General features: G+C 39.4%; 1 protein-coding gene across 2 annotated transcripts; it reads left to right on the top strand.

The window, feature by feature from the left end:
• The first annotated feature begins 2,954 nt into the window (after positions 1-2,954).
• On the top strand, positions 2,955-15,713 carry CYBRD1 (cytochrome b reductase 1). 2 transcript variants are annotated; one of them, XM_075511179.1, is made up of 5 exons: positions 3,531-3,666; positions 5,108-5,216; positions 10,918-11,126; positions 13,796-13,950; positions 14,165-15,713. In XM_075511179.1, the coding sequence occupies exons 2-5, from the start codon at positions 5,153-5,155 to the stop codon at positions 14,463-14,465; spliced, it is 729 nt and encodes a 242-aa protein (XP_075367294.1). In that variant the 5' UTR covers positions 3,531-3,666; positions 5,108-5,152; the 3' UTR covers positions 14,466-15,713. The 2 variants fall into 2 exon arrangements, with proteins under 2 accessions (XP_075367293.1, XP_075367294.1); XM_075511178.1 differs by lacking the exon at positions 5,108-5,216 and having other exon boundaries at positions 2,955-3,666.
• The last annotated feature ends 743 nt before the right edge of the window (positions 15,714-16,456 follow it).

Genomic DNA, 16,456 nt, shown 5'->3' with positions numbered 1-16,456 from the left:
CAGGTGTTCATTGATCCAAGAGACTTGAAAGCCCCATACAGGCAGTTTCATTTTTATGCTAGTGGGGGTTTATATTCCCAACAGATTATCAAATGTGTAATTCAGGCCTCAGCAGTCAGCTGTATGATGCCGAGTTCCACCCCCATGTAAACATGCAATCCCCTCGGACGTCATAGCTGTCTGTTCTGATTCTACACGAACCCGACATTTGTATCAAGTGGGCAAGAAGAGGTGGAAGAACAGTAAACAAGGAGAAATACAGGCAGGAGTTACTAAATGTGCTCTCTGAAATCTCTTCTGCATCACCGATTGTCCATGAAGTACATTTCACTTTGTCTAACAATTTATTTTGCACTTTGTTCAGGTTTGGTTTATTTAACACTCTGTAAGCTTTCATGTTTCTTCAATTCTATTTTAAAAACAATTTGTTCACGGTTAGCTGGCAAAACTGGGCTTCATTTTTCAGTTCAATAAAATTCTGTGTTTGCTCTTGTTATTGGCTGCTTTAACAGGGTACACCAGTTTGAGCTACAGGAATTCAGGAAGGTCTTCTGAGATACAGAGTTTTAAGCGTAAGTGAAATCCACTTGGGTAGAAGGTTCCTATATGGGACTGTCGGGGAAACTGTATGTAATCAAAGCTTGTTGAAATCAGTGGGAACTGGAATTATTTTGCAATTTGGAGATTTAGGCTCATAGAAGGTAGATTAAAACAAATATTTATTTTATGTTAGTTTGTGAGCTTTACAGAGACAAAAGACATTTTATTAGACCACCTCATATAACTGGAAAGAATGGACACATTCTGGGGCCTGTGAATCCTTTTTTTTTAATTACGTGTAATAATTTTGCGATTCCCTGTATGGAACTGACAAGCACTATGAAACTGATGCTTTGCGATCTGTAACATTTCAACATAAATCTGAAGGTTTTAAAATAGTCTTCAACTAAATACTAAATTTTTTAAAATATAACAGAGATTATTTGATTGTTTAAAAGACAATGAGTAAAGGATTCCAGAGAAAAAGATGTTTTTAACAGGTAAAAATACCCCAAAATTGATCATGTATAAATACTATGCTGTTTAAGCCACGTGACATTTTTTGTGCATAAGGAGGCCGATTTATGGTTTTATTATACGTTGGTTTGCAAGTAAAGAATAGAAAGATTCACTTCATTTAAGCAAGCCACAGAAAACTTAGTAAAGTTTTTATGAATATAATACTGAGATGACCTGCTTGCCTCATGACCTAATGACAGTCTGGCATCCTTGGAAGTTCATGCATGAGTGCATTCATCAGAAGATTCAGGGCTTAGATCTTCACTTCTCTTAGATGTTGTGACTTGTGAAACTTAATAACATTGATGTTCTAGTTACCATTGTGACTAGAATGAGCAACCGCTTAAATCCTGAGAGCAGGTCACACCAAATCCATGCAAATTAAAGGTAACCATCATTATACAAGTGATGCTCAAGTCAACTTTTTCTTTAAAATCTCAGAGCCCAACATCTATTTTTAGGAAATTAGAGAGAATAATTGTGCTGGGTTTGGCTGGGATACAGTTAATTTTCTTTATAGTATCTAGTATGGGGCTATGTTTTGGATTTCTGCTGAAAACAGTGTTGATAATACAGAGATGTTTTAGTTGTTGCTAAATAGAGCTTATAGTAAATCAAGGACTTTTCAGCTTCCCCATGCTCTGCCATGCTCTTCTGCAAGAAGCTGGGAGGGGGCACAGCTGGGACAGCTGACCCCAACTGGCCAAAGGGCTGTTCCATGCCATATGATGCCATGCTCAGCATGTAAAGCTGGGGAAGAAGAAGGAAGGGGGGATGTTCGGAGTGATGGCGTTTGTCTTCCCAAGAAACTGTTACGCACGATGGAGCCTGAAGATGGCTGAACACCTGCCTGCCCGTGGGAAGGAGTGAATTAATTCCTTGCTTTGCTTTGCTTGCCTGTGCAGCTTTTGCTTTACCTATTAAACTGTCTTTATCTCAACCCATGAGTTTTCTCACTTTTACCCTTCCAATTCTCTTCTCCATCCCACCGGGGGGGAAGTGAGCGAGCGGCTGTGTGGGGCTTCGTTGCCGGCTGGAGTTAAACCATGACAATAATGAAGAAATATATTTGCATCCCACTCCAATCTGGCTTGGCCTTCATGTCTCTATGTAGATGTTTCCAATACTTTAGTAAGTACTGGGTTTGAATTGGCAGATACTCTACTGAAACTATTTTAAGTTCCATAAAACTGTTTCCTTTCATTTTTTAAGCCTCAATTTCAGCATGAGATATCAGACAGCTCAAAGACTAGCCAGAGTGAATAGTATTTTTTTCTCTCAATCAGTTAATGAATTTCTAATTCATATGTATTTTGACACTATGTATATTTCAAAAGTAAGCTAATCAAATACCAGAAAAGTAGTGTTGAATATATGTTTAGGCATATCCTCCTACTACATTTGACAGGCTTCAGAGCCAGCGGAATGTTCTACAGCAAAGGAAAAAGCAACTGAATACAGGTTTTGACAAAACTGGTCTAATCTATCAAGTTATATTTTTGGCTAGCGCTGCCTATCGTCTCTTTTGCAATTCCGTTTTGTTTCCTTCTGCTTTCCTCTCTAACTTCCCTGCAAGGGGCCTTTCCATACCTGTTGGAATTGCCTTAAGGTTTGTGCGCTCCCTTCCTTAGCTAGTGGACACTTGATATGATTCTATTCAACAGAACAATGCCGAAATACTCCTGCATACTTAGGGCAGAGTCCGTATATACATGAAACTGGTTAGTATCTGTTTTACATTTACAGCACCAGCGAATCCAACGGGAAGTAAAGGGGATGATGATCACGACAGAAAGCGTGCTCCAAGTCGGGCTCCAAGTAGTGTCTTTAAGCGTGCTCCTACTCTGCATTTTCTGTATGCCGTCTGCCTCTCCAGCGCAGTAGCGTTCCTGCTTTATCTGTTGGTGCTTATGGCTGGGTTGGCTTATCTTTACGGCGGGTCTGGAAATTCCTGTCGCCCACCAGTGCCCTCGCCCGCTACACCCACCAACCTCCGCTACCACCCCGTGCTCGAAACCCGCACACGCCACCTCCCGCACTCCAGCGCCGGGGGGAGCGGGGAGAGCGGCGGGGCCGCGCCCTGGCAGGGGACAGGCGGACGCAGCAATGCCTTTTCTAAGGCGCAGTTCTGGATGCGAGGGCAAGAAACTCTCGGCCAGCTTGTAAAAACCGCTTTAAAAACCAAAGCGACCCCTCCTCGTGAACAAGCGCTGCTGAGACCGCCGAGGGACGCTGGGCCGGCGCCGGGCAGGGCGGAGGGGCGCGGAGTGCCGCCCTGCTCCCGCCCCGCCGGGCGGGCAGCGTTGCTGCGGGGCGGCACCGCCCGCCGCTCCGCCGCCCCGGGCCCGGGCCCGACCCCGCCCGGCCGCCCGCCCGGCCCCTCCTTCGCGGCGCTCGCTGCCGCGCACGGGGCTCGGAAGATGGAGGACTACGGGCGATTCTTGGCGCTGCTGGTCTCGGCGCTGCTGGTCGGCTTCGTGTCGGTCATCTTCTCCCTCGTCTGGGTCTTCCACTACCGCGAAGGGCTGAGCTGGGACGGGAGCCCGCGGGAGTTCAACTGGCACCCCGTCCTCATCATCACGGGCTTCGTCTTCGTCCAGGGCATCGGTGCGTCAGGGGCCCGGGCGCGGGGCTGGCGCGGAGGGGGCCGGGGCGGGGCGGAGCGGCGTGGAGCCGCGGGCGGGCCGGGGCTGCGGGGCGCGGGGGGCGCGGGCAGAGCCGCCGGGGCGGCCCGCGGCCGGCAGCGGGTGAGCGCGGCAGCGCGGCGGGCGGCGGCGGAGCGGCTCGGCAAGCCCGCGCTCCCCGAGGGGGGACAAAGAGTCCCTTGTAGCAAGCCAAAACTGCTGTGCGTGTTTTTTTCTGCAAGCACTTGTGTACCCTGGCCCGGATCGCCTTGCGCTGCGGGTCGTGCTCGCGAGGTGTTTTCCCAGTCAGCCTGAATTCACGCAAGTCGGGAATCGAAATGCCAGAAGTGCTGCCCTAGGAAAGTTTCTCTCTGTTGGCTTTCTCCCACGTCCCAGGAGGAGAAAGGGAAGTTCAGTACCACTGAAGCTAGATCCCGGAACGGGGTTTGTGCCAGAGACAACGTAGCACCGTCAGCATCATTCAAATGCAGTTCATCAGCTCAGACTTAGCATAAATTAGTTTGCAAAATACATCTTTTAAATTCATTCTTAATTCTGTTGCCATAATAATGTACAATGATTATGATGCAATTGGTGGGTTTTGGTTTCTTATAGAGTGTATGGACTTCTGATTGCATAGGCTTCAGCCTTGGACTGACTTTCAAATGGTTCCCATTACACTTACAACATGAACAGTATCTTTTTTTCCATCCCACACAATTAGTATGTTAGGTCGTAAGTGCAAGGGTTGTTCCTAGAGGCCAACAAGAATACTGGAGTTTGAACTGTGGTTTTGCTGTTAGTGTAATGAATTGGCTAATTCCAAGAAAATGACAAAATTAGAGACACTATAGTTGATAACCGGTATCAATTTAGGAAGGAAAAATACAATGCTGTCAGTAAAGTTTAAAAAGCAGATAATGATAGAGCACCACAGAGGGGCTTATCTAGCCTGTGAATATATTTAATCTAGAGCTAAATATTGCAAAAATAAGGGCACTGGACTGTACCTTAAAAATCCTGACATTTGGGAGTGTCAATTTATGCTAATGGCATTAAAACTAATGGGGCAATTTGACACAGATACCAGCTTCCAACAGTATTTTTTTATAAAGTCATTGACAAAATTCTTGCTAGTTGCAACATGAAAAGAACTTAGTGAAACATTAGTAATGTCTCCAAGAAGGGCAAATAAATACTGCAGAGAACAGTGGAAATTCTCCCACAGTTTTACCACTGACTGTTGGGGGGAGAGGACGGGGAAGATTTTACTGTTCTTAAGTAATGAGGAACCTCTGGAGACTTACAGTATAAATGTAAGCAGGAGTATTTTTTCTTTGTAATAGAAGACAAACTAGAATTTCATTTTTAATAACCTTATTTACATTTGCTTCACCACTGAATGATATATTGCATTCGTCCAGCCAGAAAACTTGTCCAGCACATCCGGACATTCATTCCAGTGGAACATGTTGTTTGCATCACATCTATGCTCGCTCGCTCGCTCTTCAGCAGGAGCCCAGCCAGTCAGAGGTTGGAAGATGCAGGAGGAGTGGGTGGCTGTCTAGTTCTGGCTATGAAGGGAATGTTGTGATTTGAACATACACTGCAAATTTCATTTTTTCAATGGGAGTGGGGTGTGTTCTCAGCTTTCTGGCTTCAAGTTACAAATTACTGTTGAGCAATAAGCAGTATTTTGAAGTTGTTCTACATAATATTGCTCAATAGGTCACAGGAAGTGTAATTTCAGGCTATAAATAAGCAATGAGAAACACCTGTTGACTTCACTAAGATCTATACTACTTGCTGTGATCAAACTACTGTATTTTATATAGGCATAGACTTTTTGAAGAAAATAGGGGGAGGTTTTCTGCAGCTTTTTCCTACGCATTTTCTCTTTTTTCCTCTGAAACTCAGTTTGTCCCTGTGTCACAGAGTAAGGATGTTGCCTCAAGCCTTGGGTAGGTAAGGATATATGTGAAGTAAATGGAAGTTTACCATAGCTGAAAAAAAAAAAAAGGAACATATACAAGGAATTCATTGATAATATTGCATTATTTGGGGAGGAAATCCTATTGTATAACAAGAAATGCAAAGTCGGAGACTGAAGGAGTATTGTAGTAAATCAGATGAAATATCAACAGATAAGATACCACTGTGAATCTCATTCAAATTTGGCTGACAGAAGTCTGCTATTGAAATCAAAGTAATTTGGATGAGACTGGGGAATAGGATACCTCTTTGCACACATACAAGAAAAAGAAGTCTCTAAGTAGTTAAAAGTAGAAAAGAATAGCTAATAAATATCTTGGTTAAATTTGTGTGGAGGATTTGAAATAATAACCAAATTAAAGTCTATACAAAGGATAGAAATGTATTGTTGGTCTGTAGGAGGTAGAAGGGATGACTGTAATAATGTCCATACTGGGAAGTAGATGTGCCCTGATAAAAGTGTTGTATATATCTTGTCAATCAAATGAAAAAGCTGTAGGCATGTTAATATTAGTACTTACTATTTGCGGATCAGCACCTGTAGGTAAATGATACCTGACAAAACACTGTCAGTGCACAGTAATTGTCCAGATGATTTTCTAGACTTGAAGTGGGAAAAACAGGCAATAAAAGTCTGTGTGCATATTAGTACAGCAACATTTTTGAAAAGAATAAGATAGGAAAAAAACATGAGGAAAAAGTGAGTTTTAAGAAGGGCTTGAAGGAATAGTAGTGTGATAGAATGGGTTAAATAAGTAAATAAGGAATTCTGTCTTATTTTACATGTGGAAATGTTGAACAATGACTGTAGACACAGGGCATGCTCCAAAGGAGTATTTGCATGCTATTTCATGTTTGGCCTGCAGATAATAATGTTTGGTTCTCTCCCAAAAGACTAATTAAGAAACCCATCAAAATATAATGTGGAATAAATGATTTCTGAGGATTTCCCATTACTCACCTAATAAAAGAATATATTTTTTCTACGGAGATGTGACAGTCTATGTTGCAGACTGAAGAGCAGCATGGTGGTTTTTGGGGTTGTGGAAGATTGAATAAAGAGTGAGTCAGAACAACGAGGGTGAGGTAGTCTTTGTCTCCCATCCTCAGATCAGTCTTCTGCTGCTTATGAATCGCATGTAAACTCTATACAATAAAGCTGTAGGTTGACACTATAAATCTTGGAAAATGCTTGCACAGTTAATATTCCTCATCATATATGATTTATAAATATCATATAACTTGTATTTTAAACAGGCTTAAAACATGAGCATATAGCCTAACGTCAGCAGTATATTAATAAAGGAATAGAACAGGAATGTTACTTAAGAGTTCTTACAGAGAAAAGATAAGGAAAAATCCTGGTCTGCCACATTACCATATGGTGTTACAGAGTCAATTAAATTTCATCTATATGGATGAATTACCTAGGCGGGTGAGACAATCTTACAGCTCACTGTGGCTGAAATATTCCTACTTTTTTCCTCCACTTCTCCCTTTCAGCTTTCTCCTTGACTCAGACTTCATCTTCCTACTGGTTTTTTTGTGCCAGCTCTGGCCCTTGTCAGACCCATAAACTGAATTAACTCAACTAGCAGAAACCTAACACACTCACCTCCACCCACCCACCCCCCAGGTGCAGTTTTTGCCAGAATAGAAAGTTGAATTGCCTGCACAAAGGGTCTCAGAAGTGCCATAGATGGGGAAGGGAGATGGTGGACAACGTGCAAGAGCAAGGAGAAGGAGTGCAAATCTATTTTAAACTAGGCATAGTCTTTCATCTTGAAATCACATCTAAAGATGATGCTTGCTCTGAGTTATCTAACAAACATGATTACCTCTGCCTCAAACATAACAAAATGTCTGTACAAAGGAAAAACAGCTAATTCCTGGAGTTTCTAATATCCAATGGGCTGCAGAATTCTCAAGAATTGGAAGGGCAAATGACTGCTGAGCTGTAAGGGTCTCATCACAGGCAACTTGTGAAGAGGCAGCTCTCTTGATGAGCTTAGTTTGAGTCCCTTCGAAATCATAGGTGGGCAGCTGTCCATTCTGTGTTAAAGTGGTTCCCAAAGAATCTAGTGGGCATTCAGAACTTGCCAAAGGTAAGCAACAGGATCAGCCAAGAAGGAGCAGGAGAGGAAATAGGAGGGGCGAAGAGGAATTCCTTTCTGGCAGCTGTGAGGTGCTGTGCAGTGCACCCCCAGTGCACTCACAAAACCACGCTGTGTGCCTTCTAAGGTGGAAGGCATCTCATGAGCAATCCATGACAGCAATCCTACAGCACGTGCAGCACGTGCCAGTCAGAAACTAGAGAGCTAACTGTAGAATTTTGTTTTATGCATTTGGCAAAGAACAGGTGTCTCGTGCCACATACAAGATACTGCAGGATCACTTTGCCCTATGTGGCGTGCTTTAAAATCAGAGCTCAAAACAGGAGTGAGATCTGAGTGAAGAAGCTGTGTCTAAGGATGCCTAGACTGTCAAATCTCTTAAGAGTAGTAGAGATGCAGTACCTAGAGAAAGTTCTTCATGGGACTGCTTTAGCATGTCACTACTAAAAATGCTGTAATTGTGCATGTGCTTTTAACCCAGCCTATTTTAATTTTGAGATGAAATTACACATCACATCTGAGTCAGTTTTTAAGAGTTTGCACCACTGAAAGCAGAATCTTCCTCCTCCTCTCCCCTTTGTTCCCCAGCTTGTCTTGCTTCCTCCTCCTGGTCAGAAAAGCACCAGTTATGACAAAGGCAGGGGGAAGCACACAGAAGTGGAACAAAAGTGGTGATGGGGAAATGGGACTGTGTCTTTTCACAGTGATAAAACAGCCAGATCTGCTCAAGTTGCAGTGTATAACTTCACACATAGCCCTCACAGAAAGAGTACTAAACCAAATTGTACTATCATGCATACGTCCTGGGCTGTGGCATGTAACGTGCTAATGCATGGTATTGTTAACAAGTGTCCAAGCCATTAGTCTGTATTCCTTGCTTTTCTATCATACTGTTTATGGGAAACAGCCCAGAAAATTCATGGCCCAGACAGAGATCTGAGACTATGTGGACGAGTGACTATGGAGTTTGATAGTGATTTTGGAAGTTAAATCAACTAGATGACAGCATCTTATGCACCAAAGAAAAATGTTACACAAAAATTTTAGCCTGGACTTGACCTTCTGAGATCAAAGACTGAAAACTGAGACCAGGACCTATGCACATCAAGTTTACTTCAAGACATATATAGTCCAGTACTCTGCTGCACTTGGAATAAATTATTGACAATACTATGGGCCATATTGTAAGATGGAGCAAGGAGGATTTACTGGGAGTATCCTCATGGGATGCTGAGGCTTCTTTGGGGCCTTTTGGCATACCTGCTTTACCAAATTAGAAATCATAATCATTAGTACTAGGTTAATTAATAATAGTCTGATGCAGGCAATTATTTCAATATTAACAAGATACAAGACTATCATATAACTTTTGGGTAACTGTTGGAGGTGATCAAAAGCTTGGTGTACTGAATCATACCTATGTCATATAGACTGATTACAGTCAAACTGTCTTAAAAACAAGACTTCTATCTTCCTGATCTTGTAGGATTTACTATTGTTACTTTTTAAAAGTAGAAAGCTGAGAACTACTGAAGTGCTGTATATATTTAAATATTCTAAGGAACACTTTCATTCCAGTATTACATTTTTACACAGTATGTAAAAGCATACATTGATTTAAAATTTGATCGTTGTCTGGAAATTTCACTTCTGAACAGTGTTTTCTTTGCAAATTATTTAGTGCAGTACTGTATTTCCTGGCACGCATCCAAGTAAACAAAAATGTGTAAACAGAACTTTGAAATTAATTTGTCATTTATTATTATCCCTCACAACATACAGAACGAATATCCTGTTTATTTTCCATAACCTATGCTTTTTGCATAAAAAGCTAGGGTTATGGAGAAGTAATGAGTAAGGCACATGAGAATCACTTAAGTAAATTCTTAATCTTTGCATTTATCAGGTAATACTTTTTTTTTCTGGTGCACATCTATTTCGTAATGTTTGGAACAGGAACTTTTTCCAAAACCTGCATATATTCTTATTCTTCTGTTTTAGTATAGCTAATTATAGATAAAGATTTGAATGTAATTCATAAGCAGAAACCTTAAATGAGGATGTGATGAATCAGATGAATGGAGCGCAGTCTTTTTGCTCAGGCCAGACATTATGGATGCAGGCATTAGCCTTTATTGGTCAAGTGATCGGGTGTCCTCATAAATATTTGTCCCCTGTTATCTGAATATACTTATGTGCTGTTACACATCCAGGATTACTACCTAGTTTGTAATCAGATGTACCTGGGGCTTCAGTGATCTAATCTGGTCTGCGTGTGTCCCCTGTGGAAAGCACCTGGGTCATACGACAGGCAGGGGACAGTTGTGGCAGGGAAAGAGCAGTGGGGACCTTGAAGAAAGAGCTTGGCAAGAAGCAGCTCTAGGCTAAGTTATTCTTACAGACCCTCTGGAGTTAGATTACTAGAAATCGTTGTTTTGTTCAGACTGGACAAAACTGGACACTGTCTGCTAGATTTATTAATGCAAATATAGGCAAAACCTCCTTACATTCATCTAACAGTGTTGGAAGAGTTGTAGTTGCCAAATCCTTTTGTCTTTTAAGAGTCAGACTATGTTTCCCTTATGCTGAGTAGCATTTTCCCATTTAAAGTAGTCCTATTAATATCAATGCAATAGATAGTCATATAAATATCTACGCAATTAGAGAATAGCATTATCTAAAGTTGGCAAAGAGAATAAATATTAAAAAAATAGTCTTACACGCTTTCTCAATAGGTGGTCTTCTGGATATAAGAATTGGGCCCTATTCCTCCCATCTGACTAGTAGCAGAAAAATCAAAATCCTGTGCAGAATCCCTGTTAGATCAATTTAAAGAATGAGGAAAAGACAAAAGTTGTGTACTGTTCTTTTTTTGAAACACACTAAAGTTTTTTTAAAATTAGGAAGAAATCACCCTAAAAGCTATATTTAAGCCTCAATTGTATATTTGGAATATGCTATGCTATGCTATGTGTAGGAGAAAAAGCCTTTTAATAGACTTTTTTAGAGGATTAAAGATTGGATTTTCCTGTAATTTACAATGGAACTATGTGAATGATGCATGATTATTAAAATCTGAGAGAAGTTATCCTGTAAGGCATAAAATCTTCTTTCTGTTCTTTCTTCAGCTATTATTGTGTACAGGTTGCCCTGGACTTGGAAGTGCAGCAAACTCCTAATGAAGTTCATACATGCTGGATTAAATACCATAGCTATGATTCTTGCAATTGTTTCTATGGTAGCCGTGTTTGAATTCCACAATGCCAGGAACATTCCTAACATGTACAGTCTGCACAGCTGGATTGGGCTGACTGCTGTTATATTTTATTCTCTCCAGGTTAGAATCTAATTGTATTTATAAACAGGGTGTAAATTTGAAGAATGCGTTGAGTAATTCAGGCACAATAGGCCCTCACTAATACACTCTAACTACTGGGATAGCCATTTTACATTCTGTGATTTGGCCAATTAGCATGTAAATGTGCAAATGCTGGATCCTTGACTTCAAATAAAAATGTATTTTAAAGCATATTTTGTTTATTTGCTGGGATAATGGCAGTTTATTTACTATTCAGTTATACAGTAGTGTGTTTCTAAGCTCTATAAACTGCTGAAGTTAAAGCAAGTGATTTGGTTTGTTGGCAGCATATTTAAATACAGTTAGAGCTTTTATTAAGGAAGTCTCAAATGAAGTAATTGGTTTTTTTTTTTCCCAGCTATCATAATTTTAAGTAGTCACTTCTTGGCCTCAAGAGTTTTGTTTATCAGCAGAACAAGTGCAGTAGGGAGCAGTGCAGATCTAAAGGGTCTGACATCTGAACGAGCTACTACTGGCTAACCAGTTTTCCTGAATTAGCAAGACTTTGATAAATGTTCACGTGCATGCTTTTAACTGCTTCTCTTGGCAGGGAAGTAGAGTTATCATAATCTAAAATGAGCGAACTTAGTACATTTTGCTTTTGGCATAGAAGAGCAGGCATGCCCTGACATTTAGCGTACACATACAGATGTGACGTTTCTGCATGTACGTTCTGAATTCCCTATATTGTGTTATTACCCTATGGAAATTTATTTTGTTCCTTCAAATTGTGATTCTTAGTTTTTTTGCCAAAACACTAAAGAGAAAAAAATAAGACTTAATTATCTGGTGATCAAGCACAGAAGATCCCTGGCTGAGGGATTTGGGTTCTGGACTTTTATCCTTCACTGCTCAGGCTAGGAGGTACAGGAAATAGTGTTGAAATAGTGTTTTTAACACTTAGAAAAAAGAAAGCATATTGCAGCATTGTTGAGTATATTCTTTATAGTTGAACAACAGTTAATGAATAAGAAGGAACAGTGTTAAGATTTTCCTTGTCTTAATAATGCAGTTATTTCAGGGAAATCTGTGCTGCCACTATACTGAGTAGCAGCATTTTTTCTAATGGTTGAGATAAAGAATTGTGAATAAGATCTTAATTCTACTTTTCATTTTGCTGCTATAAACATGATCAATGGCACTTAATGCCTTGCCTGTCTCATCAATAGAACTGTGGTGTTACTTCCTCCAAACTGGGATATAAGTCTCCAGTCAGAGACTGATGTTTGTTAAGTGATTGAGCACTATTGTTAAAAGAGAGTCATAAAGTAGTATCTCTGTTAATAGAGAAGACAATTGACATTTGCCAGAAATGGTATGTCATTTCAGAATTGAAAAATTATTGAGGGGGGATGCTCACATAATACTATACCTACAGGAACAATAGTGTAAATGTATTGTATTTAAGCCAAATGTATGTTAATACAGTATAGCACAAGGACATAAATTTAAGAATAGGGCAGAAATATAAAATGGAGACTGTCTCTTGGAAAGCAGTGTCTCTGGAAAGAAGTACTCAAAGATGCTCAAAATGACATGAAGCTCAAAATGAGTTCTCATGATGCTGGGACAACAGGAAAAGTAAATAATAAGAGATAATCTTAACCTCCATATATGGCATTGGCAAAACTAATATGAAATACTAAGGAATAAATTTTTCTAAAATTAAAAAAAAAAAAGGAAAAAAAAAAGCAAAATCTGGAAAAGTAATTTGAGAGCTGGAAAAACTATTTTCCAGTGAAAGACTTAAAAAGCTCCAACTGTTTAGCAGATCTAAAGAAGATTAAGAGATGACTTGATTACAGTGTATTAAAAAGCTTCCCAGGGAGAAAATACCAGGCGCTTTAATCCAGCATGGAAAGACAAAACAAGGACTAAGACTGGAAGTTAAAGCAAGATGAAATACAAATTCATGCACTATTTCTAATTTAGCAGCAGGGGTGAGTAACGGTAGAACAAACTGAAGAAGGGATGCAACCTCAATATGACTGGGCAAGCCTGTGACTGAAACCATGTGACATGATGGGTTATCTTCCATCACAAAATTAGCACTAATGGGAGGACTCACGTCCCCTGAATAACTTCACGCCACCCCCACACATCTTCATTCTGTAAACACCAACTGATTGATATATTGACATATAGACCATTGCCCTTCTGAAGACATATACTTTAATTTAACCAAAACTCTAACAAGGTAAAATTCTTTAGTCCACTCAAGTCAGAAGGTTAGATTGCCTTCTGATCGTCATTTATGTGTAAGTCTGTAACAGAAGCAGAGAACAGGACTTGAAGAGACTGTAAAAATATAGGTACTCACACCTTTAATATATTACTGAATTACTGACAGTGAAAACTTCTGTTTCCAGTACCTAATTTGGCTGCAGTTTTAGCATTACCAGTAAGTTTGAACACTGATATTAGGTGGGATTATTTATAAAATATTTCATCTCTGCTTCCCATGTGCTAATCCAGAATTATTGCTTTGGTTTTGAAGAGAAACACATTCAGAAATAAAAATGCCAATTCTTTTCAAATTTGTACCTGAAGACATCTCAAAATGGAATTTTTATGATGATTTTTATTCTGCTTGAGAAGTGCAGCTTGTTTCCCATATAGCTTTAACTATGAATCTGTTTTGTGTTTAGCTTTTCTTGGGTTTTGCTGTCTTTCTGCTCCCTTTTGCTCCAGTTCCTCTCCGAGCAGCTCTCATGCCAATACATGTTTATTCGGGTCTTACCATCTTTGCAACAGTGATTGCAACAGCTCTCATGGGAATCACAGAAAAGCTTATATTTTCATTGTAAGTATTTTTTTTCACTTGTTTATTAAGGTTATTCACTGCAAACTGTACTTCCATTTGCACAGAATAATAACCATCTAGTATTGGGATATTGTTTTGTTTTGTTTTGTTTTGTTTTGTTTTAAAAAGACCTCCTACCTAGAAGGAGACTGCTGTTTTTAGACCAGGATTGTCTTTAAAACAACTGACCTTTTTTTTTTTTTCCCTTCCAAAGGAAAAATCCTGCATATAGTGCATCCCCACCAGAAGCAACTTTTGTCAACTGTCTTGGTCTTTTGCTTGTCATATTTGGTGCACTTATTTTGTGGATGGCAAGCAGGCCTCATTGGAAGCGCCCCCCAGAAGAGAATGCTAAAGTTCTAGGGCCCACTGGAGGGACTCCTGAAGGCACAGAAGCAGAATCCACAATGGCAGATGGTAGTAATGCAGATAAATCTGATCTGAGGATCAGTAGTGAAGCAGCCAGAAAACAAAACCTCAAACTTGATGAAGCAGGCCAACGATCAACTATGTAATGAAAATACACAGAATAACATTACTCTTATACTGCCAACCCCCCCTGGTTCCTTCCGATTTAGTTATATTGATATATAAATAGGTTGGGGTTTTATTTTCAGTATGGCTTGCTCAAAGATACTCAAGTTTTCTGCATATGAATTTAAATTCTGGTAAGTCCCAAACATACTATATTGGTTCATGCTCAGTCCTCACTTAAAAAATGAGAGCGTGAGTGACATCACATAATGGGAAAATCACATAATTGGAAAATGTTTTCCATATCACTTCTTAATTTAATGCTTATATCTCTTATAGTCATGAAAAGTTAAAAAGATTCAGACTAAACTTTGGTCTGAGTGATTTTGCAGGTTATGAATCAGAGTCATGAAGTATACCAGACCAGCAGAATTTAGTTGGTCACACATAATTTTTCTGGTAATGTTCACTTTTTTAAAGCCCTGATTTCTCAAGCTGATTAACCCCCTCACCAGCTGCTAAAATCTATGGGATTTGAGGTCATTCAGCACTTTGCAGAGTGGCATAAAAATGTTTAGTCTAAGATTTTGAATTAAAAAAAACAAATGAAAGTTTGCCTGAGATCTTCATTAAATGTTATGTTTCCTTTAAAAACTTTTTTTTTTTTTTGTAATCACAACTTACCTGTTGACTTTTTAACCAACTCTACCAAATATATTGTACACAGACAACATTTGGCTTTGGATTATGTGCGATCATTACTGAAATCTAAGGAAATTGTAAGACATCGAAATGCAGAATTTGTCTTATTTGGAAAGCTATAGATACACACTTAGAAAAATATGTGTCACTTAAACCAAGTCTTCCTTTTATCCCTGAAGGCAGCATGTTACTCTTTATTTGATTGCCCAGTTCTATTGATTTATGGCACTACACTAGAAAGTAGGACATTAGAAACCAGAGAAGACTGCTAGCATTCTCACAGAAGAAAGGAGCTTGAAGTGAGAAATGCTTCCTCCAAGAAACAGCTGAGCTTTGCTAATCTGATTAAAACATTACCTGTTAACTGAAAGCAAATTTTGGTATCTCCACACTGGTGTCAAAATCATTACTGTCACAGGCATGAAGACGTACTTTAGTCTATAAGCAAACTATATAAACTCTATGACTTTTTAATTTGAAATTAAAGTGTTAAATAATGCAGTTTGAGTCTCTACTGGCACTTTACTTTTATAGCTCTTTCTAGTAATTGGAGTATTAATGTACTATGCTCATTCATTATTTTCACAGATATAAACAATACTTACATTTTTTACTACTATAGAATAATAATTATTGTGCACGTGTTATAAATTATTATAATGCACGTGTCCAAAATGATGAACCTTTCTATTATAATCTCTTGTAAAAGCTGCAGAGCCCACTACAAGTCCAGATTTACCACTGTTCATGTTGCAACACAGACAGTTTCAGACAGCATATAATTTCCTATTTTTTTAAAGACTACATACATTTTTATCTACTTCAGCTTTTAAAAATGTTTAAACACATTAAACTTTAGCAAATATGCAATTTTTGTAGTTCAGTGTTCCGTTAGTACAAACAGTTTTGGTCATGAATTATTTTGGATCTTCTCTGACAAGAAGCACCTCAGTTCCTGTTACTGGATTTGCAGTAACATTTAATTATTTGGTGAATGCAGTATAGAAAGCTAGCATAGTAAATTACTTGAAAAACTTTTCTGCTGTACCATTTGGTACTCAAGGACTACATCCCAGACTTCTGTGTTTTCACTTACATATGTTTGTGGATGACAGGGACCCACCTAGCATTGGTGTATTGTTTCATTTGAGAAAATACCTGCTTTTAAATGCCTTAGTGTAGAATTCAAGTATGACAGAAGGAATACTATCCTATTGTGTGAGCACTCCTCCAGTCCCACTATATGCAATGGAACAGACAGCTTTTTCCCTGTTTTTCAAGTTCCACACAATTATCTGTATTGCCTAAAATTGTTCTGCGCAGCTTCAGC

This window comes from Mycteria americana, chromosome 9 (genome assembly GCF_035582795.1).
Source record: "Mycteria americana isolate JAX WOST 10 ecotype Jacksonville Zoo and Gardens chromosome 9, USCA_MyAme_1.0, whole genome shotgun sequence".
NCBI lineage: Eukaryota > Metazoa > Chordata > Aves > Ciconiiformes > Ciconiidae > Mycteria > Mycteria americana.
This window is presented reverse-complemented; position numbering and strand designations above follow the sequence as displayed.